Source organism: Cuculus canorus, chromosome 12 (assembly GCF_017976375.1).
Source record: "Cuculus canorus isolate bCucCan1 chromosome 12, bCucCan1.pri, whole genome shotgun sequence".
Classification (NCBI taxonomy): domain Eukaryota; kingdom Metazoa; phylum Chordata; class Aves; order Cuculiformes; family Cuculidae; genus Cuculus; species Cuculus canorus.
Window position 1 is genome coordinate 5,252,183 of NC_071412.1, and position 26,154 is coordinate 5,278,336.

The following is a 26,154-nucleotide window of genomic DNA, read 5'->3' on the forward strand; positions in this document are numbered from 1 at the left end:
AGCTGCCAAGCGGCGGTAGAGCCAACTGGGACAGATCCTGCCTTGCAACTCTCTTTAATACCGCCAGGGCGGGATTAGCCTTTACTCTTGCTTTAATGCTTTGTTGTTACATCTAAAATGTAGTGCTAATTATGCGATTATTATACTACAGATGCAGTTTGCAATCTATCTTTCCACAGATTCAGAAGCATTTAAGGCAGTGATAATCCCTTCTGTCCATATCTGAATTAACACTGAACTGTGACTAGCTGCAATGTAGTAGTTTATCTAGTTCTCTCATCTGGTTTTACAACATATTTTTAGCACTTCGTAAATAATAAAGTCACAGCTAAACTTTTATTTTAAAAATCGGTATTAACATCTCTGTAAGGAAATTTAGTTCAAATAACTGCTGTATTTTCAAGAAAGCCGGGGTACTGTCCAGAGTGATGTCATTTTACTCTCAATCTATACATACACAGATCCTGCTCAGGTAAATTAATTTGACCCTCCTCAAAAAAAAAAAAAGTAAACGTAAAACCACACTCTTCAAATACAGACACGTTTTATAGCTGACAACTTCTGAGTAATTACAAAAATCACAGTGTTAATCAAGAGACTACAATTCAAACACTTTAATTATGTTATTCTGACAAGCACATTTCAGCTGCCTTGCCTCTTTTCTTTTTTTTTTCAATATATTTCTAAGCCTATTTAAAATGAAAGGAAAATTAAATCCGCACTCCTGCAATGTTTGATCAATAAGAATGAAAAAAAATCTAACCTATATGCAGTCATAGCACCCACATCCTCCCCGATTTCATTTGCATGATGTTCAGTTTTAATGCATAAGCTGCCAGTAACTTAAAAGAAGGGTTTATATATACACAGCTTAATCACTTTGTAATCTTACGTAAGATTACAACAGCCATTAAAATGTTCTTTTGCAAACAGCGTTATTGGTACTAGCTAAGGTGTCAGTTTGTTTTGTACCAACAGCAACTAAAGGTGCATTGAAACATCCAAGAAGCTGTGAAAAGCGTAGCTCTGAACTAATGACAGTTGCAGAAATTTAGATCGGAATAGAGATTGGAGAATGCAGTGAGGCTGCTTAACACCTCAACAACCTGCATTGCAATAAAGTTATTTTAAAATTAAAAAGTCATCCACCCTCTTCATTCAACTGCTTCTTCACTTTTCCTGAGGAGGTAGAAATGACACCAGAGCCAGACAGAGCTACCAGGGATTAAGTGGGTTAGAGCAACCAGTATCTGCTGCAGTTGTATGACAACACAGCTCCTCCGTATTTCCCCGTAGACAATTCTGATCTTCCAGGTTAAGAATTATGAGAACTCAGAGAAGGGGCAGAATCCCTTAGGGATTGTATAACTCTTCATTATGCGCCTAGAGCACAGGTGCTAAGGCACTGCATGCCTCAGTAAGAACTAAGTATGCCAAAACACACCATAATTTATTAGAGGTAGACTGACTTAGTTTTGTCTGAAAACACACTGCTAGCCCTCACCACTCAAACTAATAGTCCTTCACTAGTTGGACTTGTCTTACCACAATTAGTCCTTCAAAACAAAAGGGTAAAACAAGGGGACTAGATGGATATGACAAGATTCACTGCAGCATTCCCTTTTCCTTTCTGAAAAATCCAAGCTTGCCTCCCTAACAGCCACAGCCAGGAAGGGAAAGGTTACAACAGCAAGTCAAGAACGCCTTTTTTTTTTTTTTTTTTTTAAGATGATACTAAGTTTATGCACAGTTCTTGTTTTCCCTCCTTTAGTAGAGAGTCGTCGTTGCTCCTTCCCACAGCAAGGGTGGCAGGAAATGGCAGGGAAAGGAAACATGCTGAAATAGCTGTCACTGACCCATGTCCCCATGGCAAGGAAAACCTTAAAATAGCTGTCATAGTCTCCTGTCCCCATGGCAGGGAGAACCTTGCAAGACTGATTATCCAAATTAAAGTCCTGAATCTGTAGATAAGGGTCCCAGTTACTATGCAGTATCATTAAGTTCAATTTCACATCACCAGGTCTTAGTGGAATTTTCAAAGTAAAAATTATGTTATACATCACAGCTCTGTAAGGAAACAAAATACACTTTGGTAAATGTTATCTACAGATTTTATGAAGGAAAAAACCCTTGCCTTTGCTTAAAATCTAAGTTCAATCTACATTAATATTTTACCTAAGTCGATGAACACCTACTGGTTAAAAAAATCCGTGAGAGAAGAATGCTAACCCAAGACTCAGCACTCTGCTACTCATGCAACACGTTAAGTTTTACTGTATAAACACTAGGAAAAAAAATTCCCTTGCTTTGACAGCTGCAGAGCGACATAATTTTCTAAGGGACAAAACCATCCGTCAGATAAAGTTAATTTTATCCCATTTAATCATATACTGTTACCAATATAAATCTTGTACTAGAACACTTAAGTTTACCACGCTGTCTCACATGAATGTGATGGACATGTGTCATTTATTGGGCTTTTTCATTGTTTTTGGGGTAGTGTGAATTGCTCTACATACATAGTTTTTCCTTCTACTATAACTATGACTGTGTGTGACACTGCTTTGGGCACCATTACATCATACTTTCAGGTTTAAAACAGAGCATTTGCAGTAACGGAAGAAGTGACCCTACAAAATTTCTTCTACTTCTCTGAGACCTACAGGACAATTTTTCTCTCAGCCCCAGACAAGGTGCTACAGGAAGAAAAGTTGCTGTGGTCAACACTGCAGCTGCATGTTTTATGTGGACGTGAGGATCCCAAAAATCTTAGGACAGGAAAGGCATGTGCCAACTATGTGGTAGGACTTCAGGACTTGAACAGCAGCTCTGAAGGCGCTCCAAAACAATCAAACATTTGAACAGATTCCATTATTACTGAGGTTACTGTACTCGATCGCCTCTCTATATAGTGTCTTCTTATATACACTCAATTTGGTCAAAAAGACCACAGATTAGGCAAAAATATAACAATCAGGGTCTGCATTTTTATTCCCAGGGTATCGCTTGGCAAACCTGTATTCTTGAAGTACCCAAATAAAAACCAAGCGCATTCCTGAGAAATTCCAAATACTCACCAACATCAACTAGACAGGACTGACAATAGTCTGGTATCTTGCAAGACAGAAGTCAGTTAGCAAGACTGCTAAATGTTAGCTTTAAAACTCTTTAGTATTTACATTTAACTATGTCAGTGGGGAAAAAAAATTCAAAGAAAAATCAACAGCACACGTACCAAGGTTTGGACTTAAAACCTCCATATTGTCCTTTATAAGTGAGGTGAGAATGAAGTAATATCTATTTTTTTCTTTTAAAAATAAAGTAAAAATCAAGTATAATAAAAGCACATCAAGAAACAAACTGTACCATTTCTGAACTGCACTGTTTATTTTGCTGCTTGAAACCTAAGTGACAGTATGCCACTATAATTATGGGGTTTCTTCTAAACCTTTACTACACTGCAGGTACAGAAATAAACGGACACATTTTTGGAGAACTGACATTTTGCAAAATGCAGCAAACATTTCAATTTATACATGAGAAAAGGAAGTGTTCAAAAGGGTATGCATTTCAAGTTATTGCAGGTTATTTCTGTGAGAGAATTTCTGCAGGTAAAACATGTTTAAATTTAACCAACAGTAATGTGTCAGTGTATTTAAAATCATGACAAAAATCTTCTCTCTGTTCATTCATTGCCCTTTGACAAATTACTGGGATGTTGGATGTTTAGGGCAAGATGTCAACACAGCATAAATCCCGTAGCATTTTGGTTTTCTTCTGGAGATTAAAGCTGTTTTTTTCTTGGGATAAATGCAGCAGCAAAACACAAACCAGCTGATCAAAAAAGCACTTCTGCCATAACTCCAATAATTTCAGGGCACACCAACCGACAGTAGTTTTGCCATTCCCAGTTCTTTTAAGGTTTACATCACTGCACTGTTGCCTTAAGTACATTTGTAAAAGCTTGTTTTCTGTTAGGCCAGCTTGCTGACTACGGCCTGGTTGAGAGAATTTAGTTGGTTGGTCCATTTATCTAATGCAGTATACCGTGCACCGCCTCGTTTCTGATGATCCAGTTCTAGGAGCTGGTTGACTTGATCAATTCGGCCATGTATAGTGCTAGGAGTAAATAAATAAATATAAATTGCTAATGCACATGCAAACAGGAGTTAACAATAAATCAGAGGTAAAACAAGAGGTCTTCTTACACAAGAGAGACAAAGCCTGTTTCAGAATTCAGCACTTTTATAATACATTGTCCTGGGCAGCGCTGCCTATTTAGCTGTCATCACGACTGGAAATGAAATGAATTAATTCATTGGGCAATGCATCTCTTATCTCCCTAGCTATGACCCACATATGAAGTCTGAAGCAATATGAGGTAAGCAGTTCTTCAGAGGCAAGGAATCACGAGATATGAAGATTTATATAAAAAGAAATTAAAATACAACCCCATTTATGGATTATATTTTCCTAGTAGATAAAAGTCACCCTCCAAAAAAAGATTTTACAAATTATGGTTAGTTTTTTCCAGTCAAGGAGAGCAGGCTACTAAATTTTTCAACTTGAAAATGTACTCGAAAATATCCATGGGTATCACTAAGAATAACATTTTTCATAATTTCGTATTAGTTCAAATGATTTATTACATAACTCAAAGTTAAACTGAAAACATGCCACTCAATCTCTCTTGATAATTTTCTTGGCTCACGTCTTACAGATACACTTCAGTGCTGATAAGCCAAGCAAATCCAAACAAAGGCAGCACCAGCGCCTTTTGGTTCTAAAATCACCCAGTATTGTCGCAATGCACAAAAACTTTTGGTTTGTTTCTTCTTGCAGAGTTTGATTATTTTAAAGTAATCAAAGATCAATAATCAAGAATAAAGTACATACTTATCCAATATGCACTGCACAAGCAAGCTTTCGACATCAGCTACATCTATGTTTAACTCCTAAAAGAAAAAGAAAACTCATTATGCTGCTACTCTGTTTTGCAACATTAAATTCTTCCAAACTTTATTTTCATATACAGAATTTGGTTTGATTTCTGTTTCTTACTATTCAAAAGTATGAAATCAACAATTATCTATCAAGCAGAAGAACTCCACCCGAAGTATTTATGGTCAATGATCAAGAGATCACTGACCTCTCAGAAAAGGCTGAGAGGCTAAAGCAAGATTTTTGGGAGCTGCAGAAATGAACTCCATTGCTGACTTACTGAAAGAAAAAAAAAACAAACCCAAAACAAACCACCACAAAACCCTCAGGAAATGAAATGAGAGAATAATTATCTGAAAAGAATGCGTCTGTACTCAAAACCATTTAGAGGGCTGATTGCATCTTCTGGCTCAAGTGAGTTCTACAATGTTAAGGCTAGCTTGAAATAAAAAGCATAGAGTTCTAAGGAGAATTTAAGCATAAAAATTAGACATTTCTAATACTTCATGACATACGTTGGAATGCTGTGAATTTTTGCAAGAAAAATCACAGACTCTCAGTAGAAGGGAGGAGTCTTCTGTTGTCACTGGGTTTTGATTTTGTTCTTTTCAGATTAGGGAACAAAATCAGTGACTCTAGTGGAACAGTTGGTTTGTTCTATTACCACAGTTCTGCAACTCCTAACACAGCCATTTAAAGATAATCTTCTGAACAAACAATTTGGATTTTTATGTTCATAAAATTTTATGAATTTCACTTTTTATATTTCTCTCCAGAAAAGTGCTTTTCTGCACAAAGTAGAATATGGTAATTGAATATTTTAGAAGTATAATCATCGTACATATAAAAAGCATTGGAACGACACTTGAAATTTACATTTTCACACTGCAAAGCTGCCAGTAGTGCATCAGTACTACTTTGTGGTTTAGATCATACTTCAGATGTTCCATTTCTGGAAGCACTGTACTTGTTTAAGAGCTTTTATTTACAATTAATCATTTACTTAAGCAAATGCAAGGCTCCAATGACACGTACCTTAGAAATAAAAGGAATATGTATTCTTGTGTAAGGCTTAATTAATTTTATAAGCACTTGTGTTCTGATGTTTCGCAAAAGCTCTGTGAGGGAAGAGAAAATAAATACTGTAAGAACAACTGTACTGAAATAAAGATGCAATACAGCTCCATATGGAAATTCTACCCTAAATACCACGATCTTTTAAGGCAGTAATTTAGCACAGCAAAATAAAGGGACCCTCGTTTTCCAGGGATCCAAGCAACATGCAACTCTCAAGCTGAACAGAGTTGAAAACTGTTTGTTTAAATATGAAGCAACATATTGCCCGCTGAAAATCATTCAAACTAACTGAACAAATCATACAGCTTACTGCATGGTATGTCTGCCTCTCTAATTTATGGCTACAATGCTTGCCTTGTACAGCAGTGAAAAGAGTTATTCTTAAGGCTCTGAAACTTAAGTCTGCGTGCGTTTAACTTCATGGGGAATATTCACAATTTAAGTTGAAAGATCAAAGCCTAGTCGTATAATTACGATGAGGAACTGAAGAAGTAGTATAAAATGGAGTCTGCTGATTTTGCTTAGATAAGATACTGCAGCAATTGTTTTAGAAATTTTTACATTATCAAAGAAAACTTGAATAAATAAAAGCATGAATTACAATTTTAAATTAACAGAAAGAGTCAGAACCATTTTTACCTAACTAGTTATACAAAGACTGTTTATATAATGAAAACTAATACTGAAAACCATATTCTGTATCTCAGTAAAACTAAGGAGATGAAAACAATGAGGTAAACCTTACAATCACTTCAGGATGAAAAAGAGGAGAAAGTCTTTTTTTTTTTTGCCCTGGATATCACTATCGTACAAGGGGTGAAACTCAAATTCTCTTCAATTTTTTGATTCAGCTGTCCTCCTTCTCTTGCTTTCCAGTTGTCATACTTTCCTCCTTAAGATCCACGTCTCTAATCTTACAAAGTCTCCCTACAACACTTTGAAGCTTACCAGTAGTTGACATGTAACAGCAGTAGAGGGGTTATATTTAGTTTCCCCTGCTGTTTGCCATGTTCTCTTTTACAAGTAAGAAGTGTGAGAAAACCAGGTCTCTGGATTTAATTCTTTTCTTTCATGTAACTACACAGCTAAACGATCTTGCAGTGCCACAGTATACGTACTCTTGGCAATAACAGCAGTTATGTGAAAAACTGGACGCTATATTCAAGTGAAGAGACTTTGAAATTCCCAGATATGTGACAAATATAGGGGTTTACTTGATTTTGTCATGATAATAGGAACAGAAGGGCATTGGTTAGTGTGTTCCCCTGTTTTAAGTATAGGTACTGTAAATTCAGACATTTTCAACGTTTAAACATTCAAACATTTTCAACATAGACATTAGAATTATTATAACATATTAATGCAACCTTCATTACATTGTCTATATGTTGTGTCTGTAACCTGAAGCAAAAAATTAACCTCATAAACTATCAAGCATCTAAGTGTTGAGACTGACAAAACAACCTCATTGGAGGTTGCACTCATTTAATTCTTCCAATTGTAAAAAAACCCCACCAATCAAAATATTCAGTGCCTAACACCACCAACAGATATTATCTTAGACTATCCACTCTCGTTACAATTTTCTCTATCATTTCTGCATTCTTCGTGCGACTCTCCATGTCTGGATGCACGCTAGCTTTGACCAGCTTCTAAAGAACTTGGAAACAATAAAGGAATCATCTACAATTAACTACAAGAACCACCATTCTTCCAAGAAGGAAGATAAACCATGGGGAGGAAAAAAACCACCAAAACTTAGCAGCTTACCAAGTAGGGCAAAAAAAAAGAACCAAAATAGCCTGGAAAAATACCTTCAATGTGCTCCCTTATGAAGGGATCGTCCATGATGTTGCTGTGATTTGTTTTCAGAATCTTCTCAAACTCAGTGATGTCATTATTCTGATAGGCACTTCAGAAAAGACAAGAGACTGAATTATTATTTTAAAAAGTTAATCAGACTCCTAAGACTGTGTTCCACATCTTCTAAAAGATGTATTAAACGTTGGTGGCAAATAATTATACTCTGAACATTTATAAGGAGTAACTATTTCCAGATGAGATGTAACAGAAATTACTTTCTTCTATTTCAATTTTGGCAGCATTTACAAAAGTTTAGTGTGAACATTTAGTTATTCCAAAGGGTACTCTAGTTTCAAAACTTTTGTACTTTAAGGAGTTATTCTTTTAAAAAAGCCTAGACCCTAAAAATAGCCAATTTTGGAAAGTATCATTACTTGAATTTTGGCTTCATGAAACCAGACTTTATGGAACAAATAAGATCTCAGAAGAGTTTAGAGGACTGTTGCTGTTCCTACAATGTCTGTCTTGAGCTGAATTCCAAAAATACTGGAAGATGGAAGAAATCCTGACTTCTAGAATCAGTAATTCTGGCTTAACCTTACTTTCTAGATTTTAATTACAGCTTTTTTTTTTTAGCGTGTGTATTTTTTTAATTAGTCAATCTTGCTATCTGAGAAAGTCTTACAAAAAGAAGGTGGGTTTAGACTCCCGTTGTTCGGTAGTGGCACCACAGTGTCATTTCAGGTAAGAGCTGTAACCACTGAAGGAAAAACTTTTTCTTTGAACATAATGGTTTTCCAATTCAAATGTATCATCTTTTCTTACAGGAACAGTCAGCTGTAATAGGGACTGTCTACCAACTAATCAAAATGACACAGTAATTTAGTTATGTTAAGCTACAGGCTATCAATATTGAACCTAAGAGACAATGTTCAATACATGCTTTCAACTTCTCTTTAATCATAACATCAAAAATTTTAAAACCAGCATCCATTTTTTCTTTACAGTCTACCTACATTTTCAACTTGTTTTTAAACTGGTCAAAAAGTCGTCATCCTTTATTATCAGTAAAAGGGGCAAAAAAATTTATAAGATCATAGAGTCATAGAATGATTCGGGTTGGAAGTGACCTTAAAGCCCATCCAGTTCCACCCCCTGCCATGGGCAGGGACACCTCCCACCAGCCCAGGCTGCCCAAGGCCCATCCAACCTGGCCTGGAACACCTCCAGGGATGGGGCAGCCACAGCTTCCCTGGGCAACCTGGGCCAGGGCCTCACTGCCCTCACAGTAAAAAAATTCTTCCTAATAACTAAACCAAATCTCTCCTCTTTCAGCTTAAAGCCATCACCTTCACCCTGTCACTACATTCCCTGACAAAGAGTCCCTTCCCAGCTTTCCTGTTTCAGGTACTGGAAGATTGCTGGTCTCCCTCCTCTTTGCTGTATGGAGGACTCCAGAACTGAATGCTGCACTCCAGGTGAGGTCTTAGAAGAGTCAAGTAGAGGGGTGGAACTTTAGGAGTTTATAAATGGAGTTAATATGAGTGGAATGGACTGCATCACATGAAACCAGTAAATTTCACTCCATAATTAAAAGGAATTTCAGTTAAGTATTTTTTTTTATTCTAGAAGTCTCTTTTTATTACATATAAAACATTCAAGTTGCCAATGTAGGGGAAAGGAAAAATTAAAAATATAATTGTAATCTCTGGAAGTTATTTTATCTTCTGCATATTTCTTATCTACACTGCTTTAATTGCATTATTAATTTTAAAGAAGCAGTTATACTCAAATGTCAGGATAAAAGATATAAATTAGGAATATGGATAAAATCAGATTGGGTAAGGCCATCTGGAGTTCCTTCTGCCTCAAATTCACATGAAATTATGACAGGGAACCATGATAGTGTAACAGAAGACATGTCTAAAGTGGAACTATGGGAAATAGTCCCTTTATAACCGCCAAATCATTATTCATCATTATGTCAATAATGGATGAACTTCTTCACTTTCCAAACCAATTTGTCTGTGTACAGAGGTGCAGCACCATAGCAGTATCCGAGCAAGGTTTGTTCCAACATGATATCAATCGCATATTACAAGATGTGAGCAGGTATTACTTCTTATATAATGAAAAGGTGTGAAAAGTTTTTTTATGCATTGTTCATTTTTTAACTTGATAAAGCAAAGGCAGAATAGAGTGCAAGGAACAGGTTAGCTTCACAGCATACACAAAAACTGCTTCAGTTCAATTTATTTTGCCTGATGATTTTAATACCCTACAAGTTCTCACATCACAGTTGCCTCTAAGAGCATTCTTTTGATTTTCACTTATGTTTGACGGGTAGGGGAGATCACTTGAGAGTTCAGTTTCATATTCCTAAATTATGAAAATCCTCTAGTAATCATGACATATCCATGCATCTAATTATTCTGTTGGCTTTGGTATGGGATGTCAGTCATCTAAGTGTCTCATATATTTATGAAATAACTGTATTAGCTGTGCAGAAAAAAAGCCATCTCTAAAAACACTCCACTTCTGGTCTGGATGCTACATCTTTTTAGTTTTTGTTCTCTTCTCCAGAAAAATTAAAATCTTACCTTACTAAATTCGTCATTGCTAGAATCTCCGGATCATTTTTGTATGGTTTAGCCTACAGAAAGCAGAAAATGCATGTTGAGATTTTAATTTATTTTTTTATAATTTTGGCTTTTGGGTTATTTTCCTATCAATCCAGAAAAAGGGGGAGGAGGGAAGAAAAAGAAATAAAAAATACCTCCTGAGAGTCAAATGGATTTATTCCAGATTTCATGAGCATGTTTGCTAAGACCAAGTATTTTAAGCAAGTGGTTCTTCTGGGGCTCCCTGATTCATCATAATTCTTGAATGCTTCAAAAAAGTCAGTATGTGCCTTTTCAAACTCTCCTTCTCTTAAGTGCATTTTGCCTCCACATTCTGAAAAGAAAAACACAGATGAAGAGAAAAGGAACACTGCGTGCTTGTTGCTGACTACAATAATTGTGCTCAAAAGTTCCACGCTGTTTCTAAATAGATTACTGAAATATTTTCAGGAGCCTTTTCATTCTACGATATCGCTAGGAAAAAAATGAAAGCATTAGGGCCTTCACATACAGCACTGCCATTTGAATAAACCATTTCAAAGAAGAAAAAAAACTCTACCCACACCACGAATCTAAAAGAACACTAAGTCTCATTGCCAATTATTATTTAACCTTATACTAAAATACTGTAAAAACCCGAAATGGAATTTATCTCCATTTCAAGAGCAACAGACTTCCTATATTTATGATTTTTTCCCTGTTGAGAAAGCCACACAGAAAAACTGAGAAATATTCTGTATCTCCTCTTATTTCTAAGGTACCCACTGTTCTGCAAGTGCCTACCCCAGCGGAAGAGGGGAGGCACAACAGCATTCTGGAGGAAGATTTTTTCAACATGGCCTGTTTCCAGTAAAATTCATCATTATGGAAAATAAATAATATTTTCAAACACATTCTAAAGCCCTTCAGTTCCTGATGAATTTTAGAGAGGTGAGACATCAAGCACAAATTTACAGAAGGGGATTACAGCAATAGCAGCCCCTTCCACTAGCAGTCCCGTCAAGCCTTTGCTTTTATCCTTTGCAAATGCCTTTCCCTTTATCCTTTGGTGCCTGCCATGGTGCCAAACAGCTCAAGTCTCTCTCTTGCTCTGCTACTATTTCTTTCCTACACTACACGTAGCAAACTGTCCTGCCCTTCTGGCTAGTGCACCTGCTGCTCAGGCACCAGACCTGCAAAGCTAAACCCTACTGGAGGCAAACATGAAGAAACGAGACTGCAGCCCCCACATCAGTAGTCCTTTATTCACATAGAGTTTGACTGTATCTGAATCTGCAGGATCCTGTGTCTTTACAGTCAGAACTGAAAAAAAACATTAGCAGATTTTCATAAAAATAATCTATGCAACAGATTTGAAATGAAAAATTCAAGATGAACTTGCCTCTGATAACTCCCATGATCAGTGGATGAGGAATGGCTGATTTGATGTGCAATGACTGTTCATATAGTGCTTTAAGTTTTTTGTTATTTTTCTGTGCTGTGTACATTTGAATTTCCAAAGCATAGATTTCCAATAGTTGAGTACCTTTTTTCAGATCATCTTCCCCATCATCAGTCTAGGACAGATTAAATAATAAATACTGTAAAATTTTAAGAGAATGGTGATTTCAGTTTTATACTAGTAAAAAACTGATTACTAAATAGTCTCAGTAATCTCCTGTCAGAAATAAGGATATATCTGAAATTTTGAAATTTTGATGTAACTATTAACACAAAATATAATACTCAAAGAACTTATCACAGGCCAAGTTATGAAGCCCTTTATTTAAAAAGTCTGTATTTTTATTGAATTAAAAGTTCTCCTTACAACATTTAACAACTTGCAGAGCTTCGCTCTTTATTCTTTTCCACTTTCCTTGAACCACATTCTCTCAGTATAGAAGCATAAGCAATGACTGACACACATACATATATAAATATATCTAAAATACATATGACTCTTCTGCTACCTTTAACAGAACCATATCCCAGATATTTGTAACTCATTTTCCATGCTGGAAGAAGAAAAAAGAGGACAGAAACAAGCACAGCAGGCTGCATGGCTAATTTTTGTTTCTCCATCCAAATGAGAAAGTAACAGCTGTACTTTCAGTTTTGAGTAAAGCTCACTTGGAATCTTCACTATATTTTAAAATAACTGTCTGTGCATTATAGATGATTCAGATGTGCTTCTCATTCGTGTAGCTGACTAAAGGGAAACTTAATCAGCAGTTGTGAATTATTTTTTAAAAATCATCTTTAAGCAAGGAATAACACATTTTTTGTTCATGTTATCAAATGGATAACAAATAAAAGCAGGCAGAGTATGACTTCCCTCTGCAGCATGCCTCAAAGGCCAAAACCAGAAGTTAAGAAAAAAAATAAATCAATGTTGTGTACTAAGCTACAGCGATGTAGAATATAAAGGTACCTGGCATGACTGATGCAGCTGACGCAAAATCTTCTGTAACTTTCCATATTCCTCTCTTTCTAAATATAATTTCCCAAGCTGTAATGAAAAAAAATTGAAGTACTAAGGTCTATTAAGCTTTCACAATAATAATTTATAAGCGTTAGCTGAAGGTGTCACAAACAAAAGCAAAAACCAGCAAGTTATATATTTTACCTTTGTGTTTGTCTTAAACCACAATCTATCATTCTTGGCATCTTTCAGAGCTTCAAGTGTTGTTTCATAGAATTCCTGAAGCAAATCCATCTGACATAAAAAATCAGAATTCTATAATTGTAAACAGCAAATTTGTACCTGTTAATAAAGTCAGTCTGAACAAACTATAAGTGCATGCTTGAACTTCAAAATAAGAAAGTTATCTGCATCTTATTTAATGCCTGCTTTTAAATCGCAAAGACCTTCTAAGGTAATAGAGCTAAGCACATTTACTTTTCTTACAGGAAACAGACATAATTAAAAAGTATTCAGATTTTAAGATTTGCAACCATCTATTATGCTAATGAAAACTGAAAGGCACCTTATACAAGTGCACCTTATATAACCAAGTAAAAAAAATGCTTGTGTTGTATAACAAAAGACAAACACTAACAGGCAACATTGTTCAGGCTTAAAAGAAGAAAAACAAAAATAATTTACATATTAAGAAGAAAATATGATTTGCAAAGAGAGAAATCACCAAGGGGAAAAAAACCCAACACCTTTCTCCTTTCTATACCACCAATTCTGTGTGAAGGAAAGCTCTTGAGCACATCAAACCATTTCTTTTCATGAAACCCAAAAACACAACATCCAAAATGGAAATCAAAGTGCTGACATTGCATTAGTACTGTTTGTGACCACTGCTGTTTTGACGATGACAGATCTGTGACTATAAATCAAGGTAAGATATCCAGTTTGTCCCTCTGGGTCTGGCTCCAACTGCATTTAGACTAAACACACTGACCTTGGTCAATAAGGCATAGTCTAAGATAATCCTTTAGACAATCCTAAAGAGTAAATCATCATTTAACTATTAAACTTTCATTTCTTTTGAGTGGCAGGATAGGATGGAATGTGGTAACAACAGAGGAGTCATCACTGAAGACCAGTGATCCTCCATATGCAGGTGCTACTTCCAGGTAGTCAGGGGACTACAAATTAATACTGCAAGTGTTCTCTATTAAGATCAAAAAACCCAAAGCCAACAGGCTACCATACATTAAAAAGTCTATGGTTAAAAATGCAAAAAGAAAAACCATGAAGATGAAAGAACTGATGATCTAACCTGCTTGGAAGTAGAAATATAATCAAGAATAGAATTGATTGATTTTTCAGAGTAATTCCTTGTAACTGCACTCCTTATGTAGGTCAATAGCTGTTTATATCTGTTCATCATTTCAGGAAAGTTGGTCTAAAAGAAAAACAAAATTACATTTTAATTTTTGTTTTAATGATTAAAAACCGAGTTATATCTTGCAAATACACATACAGCAAAGAAAGGATAATGAACAGTGGGCAGTAGTGATTGTTCTTACAAACTTTTACATCATCCCTTCATTCATAAGCAGCAGAATATGGAATAACTTCAGTGAGACTGCATGGAATAGACATTCAAAATACTTAACGAAGACAACAGAGTTGGCTACAAAATTATTTGGAATGGTGGTATATGTACCGTATAAATTCTTCACTAATTTGTTCTACACACATGTAGGAACATTACTGGTTTCGATGCTATGATGCCTCAGGATAGCAAGGTCTGAGCCTCAAACTTTCAGCGTGAATCACCTGACTACAGCAGCTATTCTGCATCCATTTTGCCTTTGCCTTGCAACCACTACATAATTTCCCTGCTATGTCTGTAGTAGCCATTTAAGGTCGCAAAAGACAAGCTCAGGCAGACTTAGTTGTCATAGACATCAATTAGAATAACTTAAGATTTCTGGATCAAAACCATATTTACGCCATTTACTCTCAAGTGACAGCAGTAGTTCCTACCAATTTAAAGTTTATTTTAATCATCTGTTTCAGCGCTTTGAATCCCCATTCTCCTTTTTCACCTTCGAGCTCCAAAACCTGAAATAGAAGTTTTAGAACAATATTTAGAAAAGCTTTCAGACTTCAATTGATTTCTGTCTTGTTCAAAACACGCATCTCCCATACACGCCGTTTCCTGCTGCTTTGTTCCCTACAAAGCAATGTTTCACTCTGCCCTGTTCTTCAATTTTACTCTTCCCTGATATTACTGAGAAAGCTACTGAAGAGTGTATATCTTACTAGTTTTCACAATTTAACTGATGTAGGGAGGGTGAATTGTTATTTACAGACTTTGTTGTTGTTGTCTAACACCAAACACTACACTTTAATGCCACTCCATAAATATATATATATACCAAAAAAAAATGCTAGCATCGCCTGCAAAACTGACTCAACCCACCCCTTGACTAAATTAGTCAAAACTTTACACTTCTAAATTACTATAGTTTCTTCACATATCAGAAAGGCTTCTAGGCTTCCATGTAACACAGCTAAGAGAACATTTTTTTAAGTAAAAATCCTAGAAAGTTTTTTTTAAGTCATGTAGATGATGCTGATACCCACGGCTAAACCACGACAGCTATAAATAAGCCAAGAGATGCAAAAATCTATTTTTTTTTCTTTGAAAAGTTACATCTAACATATTGGTTTCTAGTGGCAGTGTTCAAACAACACGAATTTAAAAATGGCATGAAGGAAAGAAACTCTGTGTTACCCAGTATTCATACATTTAAAGCTTTGGAGTCAGAAAACCAAATACAATACATTAGGTAAGACACTGGGGAGAATGCCATCTCATTTGAAAAAACAAATCGATCTGGCTTCTGAAGTTCACGGATGAAAACACACTTAGGACTGTTTGACTGAAAACTCAGTTCTGTGATAAAATAGGACCACTCCACGTTCTATTTATACTCCCTATGAACGACCCTGAAACGCAGTCTGGCCAGGAGTCTAAGGTGTCCATTGATAAACTTAGCATATTAGTAAGTTAAAATATAAACAGTACTCTTAAAATGCCAGAAAATAACTCAAATGGTAAGCATATATTTTAAAATGTAAATTAATATAAAAATAAGACAGGGAATATAAAGACAGTTAACCTTCTGAAAACTGCTTAATGCTGCTTTTGGATCATCTTCCTTCAAAGCTTTGGAATTGTAGTACTGATTTTCCAGATCCACATTTGGTTCAGAATTACTGTCTTCGGAATATTCCTAAGTTTTAAGGAAAAAAGAAAAATACAAATACAAATAAGAGAAAAAAAAAAGGTTCAGAACATCTAAAATGCTGTTGTAAACGGATAAAATACAGTACAACAAATTGCTCACACTGACATGGAACACTTGTATATTCAATAGAAAATATTCAGTTTTAGCGCATGTAACGTGTATAGACTGTAATGGTGATTTTCTCTCTCTCCCATTACTAGGACAGCCTCACCATCCACCAACACCTGCCTGTCAACAGATCTCCTTCTGGATTAATGAACTCATGGCTGTACCAACTTTGCCTCTATGACAAGTACAGGCTGCATTATTAAAATTCTATCAATTTTGGTGTTTAGGGACAGGTGTCTAGTAGCACGTGTCATTTCTGTATGGGGAAGGAACATGCCGGCTACTGGTCTTCCAAAAGGGGCTTTATTACATGACCTTTCCTGTGCACAGAAAAGACTGGCTGAGCTGCCACACGAGTAATGATTCAGCAACAAAAGATAGAAAATGCTTCCATGAATCTCCTTCTAATGTGCCTTTTCATACTGTAACGATTCATACTTGTCTACGGAAATTAAAAAAAAAAAAGAATAACGATGGTAACAGCAGCTGCTTCTGTGCTGAGGAGGAGATGACTGAGAAAATGTTAAAGATGTTGCCAAAGAGGGTGGGCCATAGGCACAATAATTTAATCAAATAATTACCTGTCAGGTACATCAAACAACCTGAAGAATTTACTTCTACCAATTATTACTTATTTTTTTAAAAAAGCACTCTGAGGGCCTTTTCTGAATCAAATAACGTAAGCACTCTATTTTCTTTTGCTGAAGGACTGCGTCGGGTGTCTGAATCACAAAACCGTAACAGAACCCAAATAATAGTTTCATTTCAGGTGTTCACAAGTCAAAAATATTTCTCACCTCTGCATTCTCCAGCCAACTTCTCTCAAGAGAGTTCTTAACTAACAGGAGATGAACTGTTTAACAGAATCTGTTTAAATCTCAGGGTTATTGTCATCAGAGTAACAATATAAACAATGCATAGCCAGGTGCCCTTCTTTAAGTTGGAATTTCTTTTTTTACTATACTTCCTCTCATTAGGCACTTATTCTTTTGTTCATTCACACATTGCTAACATTAATGGACTACTTCAAAACCATGGGAAGAAATGAAAAAAAGATGAGGCAAAAGAGAAGTTCTAAATTAGGTCTCTCTTCCCTACAGTGCAAGTAAATCTTTCAAAGCTTCAGTTTTCTGAAGTTCTAATGGAAAAATTAATTATGGGAGCTCACAGTTGGCACAAATTTTATTGAACATGGTCCTTGAGACATCTACCCTTCAGCCTGCTAATGTTTGTTTCTTATATGTAGGGAGTCACTCATCTATGTATTTACATACACCCATACAAAGTATCAGTATTTAGTGAGAATCAATGGACTGAAAAGCCTAGTGAATTCCACAAACCCTCTTTCTGAATTCCCCAAACCCTCTTTCTGAATTCCCGGAAAACTATGAAACTTAATACTGAAAACTGCAAAGACAATAGGAAGCAAGTGTCTTATTTCACTAGGCAGACTTTCATTTCAGTTAGCTTGTTCTTCTAAATTCTTTACCCTATCGATCCATGGAGCAGCTACAAGAACGTGCACGTGATGTCAACAGCTTTAAGTGTATCAGTCACCTTATGAAGACATCGGCTGCCAAAGCTTAAACAATATAGCATCTATGATACATGCAATCAGCAGATGTCTTGTTTATACTAAACTTGAACAATGGAGAATATTTTTGGCAGAAGTATCTATTTGTAAAGATAAAAGGAGAGCAAAGTAAATTAATTCCTTTTAGGAAGCGATGTGTGCTGTTAGCCTAAAGCCAGAGACATCTGAATTTTCATTTTAGCTCTGGCAGTGATTCTGGGTCTGGACTCATGCAGGAAGCCTTTTTTTTTCACATAATTTTTCCAAGTATCCCATAAAGCTGTTTTCAGAATAATAGTAATACATAATAAAGAATAAGTGTTAAGTCTAGAGGTTTTTTTTATAATGGGATCACTTTGAAATGCATCAAAGGTAGTGTTTTATATTTATTTGTTTCACAGAAAAATTTAGGATGTTGATATGGACTCAAAGGTCTAAGGGAGATTGGGCTTTCCTGCTTCTGGAAAAATGAAGCGTAAGGTGCTTACTTTAAAAGACATAGCTAGACTGTGAAGAAAACTTTAAAACCATGAACTAACTATGAGATGATGCCGTGAATCTGTAGACAACCAAAAAAACCCCATCAGTACAAATGAAAACAACCAAAGTCTGCATACACAGAACTGATCTTTGAAACCCATTTAGTTCTCCCTTCCCAAGAAAAATCAAAACCGAAAAGTAAGTGTTTTTTGTTATTACTTGTGAAATTAGAAAGCCCTGATACAGCTTTAAAAAAAAAAAAAGTAGTTTTAAAAAAAAAGTGAAGACACTACTTAAGCACTGCTCCATTGAAAATCTGCACATTTTAAATGTAGTCAGTTATAAACAGTCCAATCCCTTTACATCACTTTTAGGGGGAAGAAAAATTACCACTCTAGCTCAACTGTAATGGAGATAAAACCTCTGATGTAGCTTACTCTGCCTGGAACACAGTTATTTCAAATAATTTTAATAGAAGTTAAATTAGTACCAAGGAAGCAAGTTAATTTATAAGCCTTTATTACATTATATATTTTCACAAAACTCATTTCATCTAGTAAACAGCTTTAGAACACTATGCCTCAGCTTCTAAAACAAACACACACAGAAGACTATCCACCCCAGTCAGTTTTAAGCATTCTTTCTAGGGCATGGAACTGTTTGCAGTTACTCCAGCTGCAAAAGCAGGTTAAGAGCATCTAGCACTCACTGACCCTCTCTGTTAATTTCTTCTGTCCCCTTCACTGCAGCGATTCAATATTTTATGCTGTGCAAGTCCTTGACGATGGCTGATGCTGCTTGGGTTGAGCGAACAGGCCCACCAACACTTACACTGATGCAGCCCTGAGGCCTGTGAGCTACGGCGGAGGAGCAGGGATGTTAACAAAACCAGCTGTGGTTTCAGAAAAGTGTAGCAGGAGCCTTAGTCAATGTGGTCTCACAAGATTATATAGAGCTGTTAAAGCATGGCACCTCTCCTGACAGACAAAGGTTCATGAACTTGGAGCCCATAACACTATAGTAGTGACATTTAACCGTAGATTTGTGGTATTCTAGCAGATTAGAGTGGCAAATTAACCTGGTAAAGTTAAACACATACAAACACCAAAACATAAATAATTTGTGAAAACTATCATTATTGAGTTACTAATTTTCTCCTCTCCTGCATAAAGTACCTCTCTAACCACTAAACTGAAAGTGATTATCTAAACTTTTGCTTCTCTGTGCATCATTCTCTAAGTTGCACAGGAACCTAACTCCTACTTTGCAAACCTTTAGAAAGTAGCTATACAGACGATAGCTTTCCAGAAAAAAAGACATAATGCAGAGTTCTATTTCTGTAGAAATTTATCCTTCAAGCACATTCTTAACAATACTTACTACTGTCAATTTTCAATTGCTGGTAATTTTACAAAATTTCTACCATTGTGCTGACTCAAACTATTCTTCTTTTATGAAGTTTAATTGTTTCTGAGAATAAGCTTAGTACAAATTTGATTTTATTTCAGCCAACTTTATTTCATAACCACAGCATTTAGGAGGTCTGCTAACTCTGGGATTTGGAGCAAAGACCTGATATTTTGCAAGAACGCTAGTGATGGGGCTTTGGGGTAGTGGAGGGATGGGGAGGGTGTTGTATGTTTGTGTCTGTGCGCGTGTGAGAAAACCAACACAAAAATGCCCAAATAAGGCCAACTAAAAAACCTGCAATTAATATTGATATATTAATATACTCCCTTGCCATCTGACTTCCTAAAACATTTCACCTTCAATAAACACTCCTGTTTTCACAGTTCATATGAACAGGCTGCAAAAGTGACCAACCCAACGCCATCCCGGCGCTAAGTACAACTTTCTTTGCATCTGCTCTTCCTGGACCACTGGCCCCCAGGCACCAGGATGAAAAGCAAATAACAGTTTCTATGTGCATTCATCAGTGGTATCCAGGCACATAAAGAAAGCAATCAGAGTGGAATGCAAAAAAATAAGGAGGGGAAGAACAGAGACAAACGAGTAAAAAGCACAAGAGTGTGACTTGTGTAAAAAAGTCTGCAGCCATTCAACCGTGCGCTGGGAGTCCTGGTTTTCTTTTCCACATTCCAGGTCTCTCTGCTCTTCTGCTCCTACTCGTGACTCTGCAAGTCATCTAGTGCCTGCTGGCTCACACCAGGAATAAGAAGTCTGTGACGCCAGCGATTTGCAATGGGGTCGGTACAGTTCCATAGAAAGACAGCACTCTGCCTGTTTTATTTTTTTTTTTAAGCGGCAGTTCAAAGATGCACAGAAATTAGACAGGAGACAACAGAAAGAAAACACCTGTATATGACATGTTAAAGAGTATAGAAAAGAAGTGCCTTTCCTTTTGCCTCTATCACACAGCTCCCCTATAGTCACAGGCATCCCTTTAGAAAAGTACAGTTTTTAGCATAATCTAGATTTAATTTACTTTTGTTTAAGACCAAACTGCGTATCAGATCCCAGGGAGCTCTGTTTTGAACAGAGTGCTAAATAACATTCTTTCAAAAAAAAAAAAAAAAACCACAAACAAACAAAAAAACCCCAACCCAAAACAACAAAACCCAGAACTTACTGACACTTACCAGTGCCTAGACAGAAAAAAATTACTAATTATTTTCGTGCTTTTTGCATCAATATTTCCTTCTGAGCCACGATGGCAATGAACAAAATAAGCCCCAATTCTATTAACTCTGTGTTTAAAGATTAGTCTGCAGAGAATGCAGAAAATAAAATATCAGGACACACACTGAATCCATATAAAGTATGAAACAGTAATTAATTTGGAGAACAGTATATCCCAGATCCTCTGTGAAGCTCACCGATTATTTTTTTAAAATCACATACCAATGTGATTGAACATAAAGAAACATAAGAAGGTAAAGTGGATCTGCTTAATTTGCTATCTCCCTAGTTCTAAATGCTTGTTTTTGCAGCATTATCATTTTCTTGTTTGCAATATATATATGTTTTTTAAATGATGGATATACTGAAACATAGAGTTGAGAAGAGGTGACAGCATCTGCATGAAACGTCATCTGTATCTATTAAAAATGCATCAATACAAGGTAGGAAAACATCCCCGTCTACTGATGAGATTGCTTATCAAGTTTAGTAACATACAGAAATACATACAAATTCCCTTTGAAATGGACTGTATTTCTTCCTGTTGGAAAAAAAAGAGCAAACCAACTTATGTTTACTAAGCTACCTTTCTGGTACTTGAAATTAAAAGGCCTCCTATTCCTCAACATCAACTCAGCCTGAAAAGGGAAACCCTCAGCGATCCAAAAGTATGCTCCCCATATTTGAGCCATGCCAACCCTCATGACCTGTAGCCATCTCACTGGGGTACAAACTGATGGCTTTTCGCTGGAATTGAATACTTCTACTAAAGTCACTGAAATAGTACAACTCCACATCATAAAAAGACATGTTGCTCAGCAAACATCTATCCTAATCCTCAGATTAATTTTAAAATTGAATTTCAGAATACAATAAGATGCCTCCTTAAGAACACCGCTGACAAATTCCCTATTTATTTAAAACGGAACAAAAAAAATCAAGTAGATTTATTACAACAACTGTCAATGTGCTGTCATTGTGCCTGGAATCATCAGTTTCTGAAGAAAGGATGAGTTTAGTCTCAATGTCAATTCTAAGCATTGCTTTTTGTATAAGACCAAGAACAAAAATGGAATTTACAATGGTCCTTTCCTCTTCTTCCCTCTCCACCCTCAGGCTGGAACTAGTGAAAAGAACCTGGACTGAAATAATACAAGGCATCTAACAGCATCAAACAAGAAATTAAAATTGAGTGGTTTTCATAATGACCAGTAAACATTATTCTGTTTATTGAAGCATGAAGTGGAATAATCCATGTTATAATCAAGGCTGTCACCGCACATTACCAGCAAATGGTGAATCTAGGTCCATCCACCCACAAATATAAATGGCATTTTTTCCCTGATATCAAGACCTCCAACAGATAAAGTTAAACTTCTACAGGAGTGGTTTAGGTCATTTACATGCAAAACCTTGAATTTTAACCCAATGACAAACTAAGCAGAAACAGTCAACTATGATAATCTGTACAGTGAGTAGTCTTTAGTTGTTTAACAGTGCAGTAATTACTCTAATTATACAAAGAATCTATAATGAAGCTGGGAAAGAGCTGGGCTTTCAGAATATCTGTTCACATTTCAGTTCAAGTGCAAAATGTTTGCGTACCTAAAGAAATGTATCTGACTGGTTCTACATGATCAGCAGGTCAAGAGCACATTTAAAGAGCAACAGCCATAATAACTTCTAATAAAAGCTTACAAAATGAAAACTTTTTCAGGAGAGGTCTTTTCACTACTGTTTCTATGCTAGCAGCTATTCAGGGAGACCTGAATCTACTTTCACCATACTGTATCATTAATTGTTTCTGCTTGTCCTATTCATTACAAAAAATCTTCACCAATGCTCACATGTGTTCTTTTATTTTCAATTCTGTATTTATCAGAGTATTTTGTCTGTACTCAATTTTTTTTTTGTTTCAAACCCTCCTGCAGCAGCCTTTATGCTGAACTTGAGAACCACGCATCACCTTATGGTCGTCTCCTAATTTAACTAGATTTACATCAGCACAAAAGGAAGAAATCAGGCCCTGTCTTCAGAGCCCCCCACTATTTTCCAAAACAACTTTGCGGAACACTGCAATTACAGTCTGAGGCACATTTGAAAACAACATCCAATCATGATTTGTTAGTCAAAGAATGCTGAAACTAGTCTAGCTGGAATATCTTTATTCTTAATTCTGGTTTGGGTTTTTTTCATCAGTTATAAAACCAAATTAAATTTTTAAAATGTTTTTGAAGACAGAGCTTAAGCATTATTTGATGCTTTACATGGGAGTTACTGAAAAATACATACTGAAAAGAAAAAAAATAATCTGTTCCTCATTATTACAAGCACTATTTTTAAATTTTTGAAAGTCTGGGCTAGTGGTAATTAACAACAATGAAAATGTTCCAGGAACAGTAACTACAGGCAGAGGCTGAAGTCTGTCACAAGCAAGAAGTTTCAGAAAGGTTTTTCTAATGAGGAAGAAAGTATTTCAGGAAAGAGAAACAAAGGGGAAAGAAAACATGAGACCAGCAAATCACTCTAAGTAAAAACTGACATAGAGCATCGTGAGCTTAGAGCCATCCTCCTAAATTTATATGTAGACAGCTGCACTTAAAGATTAAAAAATTCAATTCCAATGGATTCTCTATATACCCAGTTCTCACGTGAAAGATATTCAACATCAATTCTGCTCTATTTAGAATCTATCCCTTTGATTGCATGGTATGGGAGAACAATCATTGCATTTTAAATCAGGGCAGAGGTTTCAGTGTTTATGAAAATGAATGGAAATTGATCTTGGAACAAACTGGATCATCAAAATATAGTTAATAGAGTAATCTATCTCCTTCAGAAAGCTTGTTTCTAAAACTTCATGAAATCATTCATGGACTGAAGTGGAAGGTAAACAGTGCTTGGAACACCGATACAAGCAGCTCATAAGGTTAATACGACAACACCTGTCAAACAAGCACTCTTACAAAACAAAATCCAGATGCTTTTATTCTGTACCCAATATCATCCAAGCATTCTGAGCAGCTCATATCAAAATCTGCCCAGAATCTACTTCAAATAAAATCAGCCAGGTCCTTCAAGTGAATTTATAGGTAGGAATGATTACCAAATACTTAGAAAGCAACTCTTAAAAGAGCAAGTGTTTTTTCAGAAGAACTGCAGTACTGTACATGCAGGTTTATCTGAAATGAATGAAAAGGACTTTCAAATGCCAACCATACGCAGCTTTTAAAAAACATCTCTGTTCTAAAAACCTACACAAAGTTCAGAAAAGCAGAAAAAAAAACCCCAAACAAACAACTAACCAAATCTCAAGCTCCAATGTAAGATAATGGCTACAGAAACACAGCACAGGAAACATATATTGTTTCAAATATGACAGGCTGAGAGAGTTGGGGTTGTTCAGCCTGGAGAAGAGAAGGCTTCGAGAAGACTTTATAGCGACCTCCCAGTACCTGAAGGGGCTGCAGGAAAGCTGGGAAGGGGCTGTTTGCAAAGGCTTGTGGGGATAGGACGAGGGGCAATGGGGATAAACTGGAGAGGGGCAGATTTAAACTATATATAAGGAGGAATTTCTTCACTATGAGGGTGGTGAGGCGCTGGCCCAGGTTGCCCAGGGAAGCTGTGGCTGCCCCATCCCTGGAGGTGTTCCAGGCCAGGTTGGATGCAGCTCTGAGCCCTGGGCTGGTGGGAGGTGTCCCTGCCCATGGCCCATGGGTTGGAACTGGATGGGCTTCAAGGTCCCTTCCAAACCAAACTCTTCTACGACTCTATGATTCAGTCGACTAACCCCCTCCAAAGTGGTTTTACGAATTTAAAGCAGATTTGTTACATCAAACCCCCACTACCTTATCCACTACCTTACCCATTTCCCAAAAGGCAACTGATAAACACGAAAAGCCTCAACCCCTGCAGTTAACACCCGCAAAGGCAGCAGGTTCACTGGGCTCGCAGAGTGCCCGGCGAGCCCTGGCGGTGCCGCTGCCCCTTCCTCTCCTCCTTTCCCCTCTCCCTGACTCCATCCCGGGGCCCCTCGGCACAACTTCGGCCCCTCTCCCGGGCGGCGAAAGGCCCTGCCGGCTGCCCGCCCCCCGCGCCCCTCAGGGCCGGCCCCGCTCCCCACGCCACTCACCAGGTCGTAGTCCTCCTCGTCGTCGCACATGAAATCGTCCTCCATGTCAGACATCTTGGCCGGAGGGCGCGGGGAGGCGGCGGGGCGGCCCCTGCTCCCACAACCCCGCGCGACGCCGGCCAATGGCGGCCCGCGACGCACGCTCCGCCCGGCGAGCGGCGAGCGGCGCCCGGCGCGCGCGGAACCCGGCGGGGGCGGAGCTCGGAGCTCAGTTGCGGGCGGAGCTCAGTGCGCGTGGAGCCCGGCGGGGGCGGAGCCAAACGCGCGCGGCGCTGGGAGTTCAGTGCGCGTGGAGCCCCGAGGGGGCGGAGCCAAGCGCGCACGGAGGTCAGTGGGCGCGGCGCTCAGAGGTCAGCGTGCGTGGAGCTGAGCGAGCTGGGAGCTGGATGCACGACGCTAAACGGCACTCAGAGGTCAGCATGTGTGGACCTGGTTTGAGCCAGTTGGTGCCAAGAAGGTTCTTTTTGCGATTTCAGTGACACACAGAGCCCAACGCACATGACACCAGCACCGGCTGCCTCGTTAAACAGAACTGGCTCGAACACTGAGCTCTGCGTAAAACACTGGCTGGGTGGCTGGGCCAAAGAGTGGTGGCAAGCGGAGTTCTATCCAGCTGGCCGGGGCAGCTTTGGAAGCTTCTCTGTTGCCAGTGGAATCATAGAATAGTTTGGGTTGGAAGGGACCTTAAAGATCATAGAATCAGAATGGTTTGCATTGGAAGGGACCTTAAAGATCATAGAATCAGAATGGTATGGGTTGGAAGGGACCTTAAAGATCATGGAATCGGAATGGTATGGGTTGGAAGGGACCTTAAAGATCATAGAATCAGTATGGTTTGGGTTGGAAGGGACCTTAAAGCCCATCCAGTTCCACCTTCTGCCGTGGGCAGGGAATCTCCCACCAGCCCAGGCTGCCCAAGGCCCATCCAACCTGGCCTGGAACACCTCCAGGCTGGAGCTTCCCTGGGAAACCTTTGCCAGCGCCTCAACACTGTCATCCTGAAGAAATTCTTCCTTGTGTCCAGTCTAAATCTGCCCCTCTCCAGTTTATCCCCATTGCCCCTCGTCCTATCCCCACAAGCC

The 26,154-nt window shown here is 37.7% G+C and overlaps 1 protein-coding gene across 2 annotated transcripts; it reads right to left on the reverse strand.

Moving 5' to 3' along the window:
• Positions 1-1,733: 1,733 nt before the first annotated feature.
• On the reverse strand, positions 1,734-25,231 carry COPS2 (COP9 signalosome subunit 2). Of its 2 annotated transcripts, none has more exons than XM_054077696.1 (13): positions 25,073-25,231; positions 16,011-16,124; positions 14,869-14,946; positions 14,156-14,281; positions 13,048-13,158; positions 12,853-12,930; positions 11,824-11,998; positions 10,598-10,776; positions 10,422-10,474; positions 7,833-7,930; positions 5,977-6,059; positions 4,897-4,955; positions 1,734-4,119 (listed from the first exon to the last, which is right to left on the reverse strand). In XM_054077696.1, the coding sequence occupies exons 1-13, from the start codon at positions 25,124-25,126 to the stop codon at positions 3,975-3,977; spliced, it is 1,353 nt and encodes a 450-aa protein (XP_053933671.1). In that variant the 5' UTR covers positions 25,127-25,231; the 3' UTR covers positions 1,734-3,974. The 2 variants fall into 2 exon arrangements, with proteins under 2 accessions (XP_053933671.1, XP_053933673.1); XM_054077698.1 differs by having other exon boundaries at positions 1,736-4,119; positions 13,048-13,137.
• Positions 25,232-26,154: the final 923 nt, after the last annotated feature.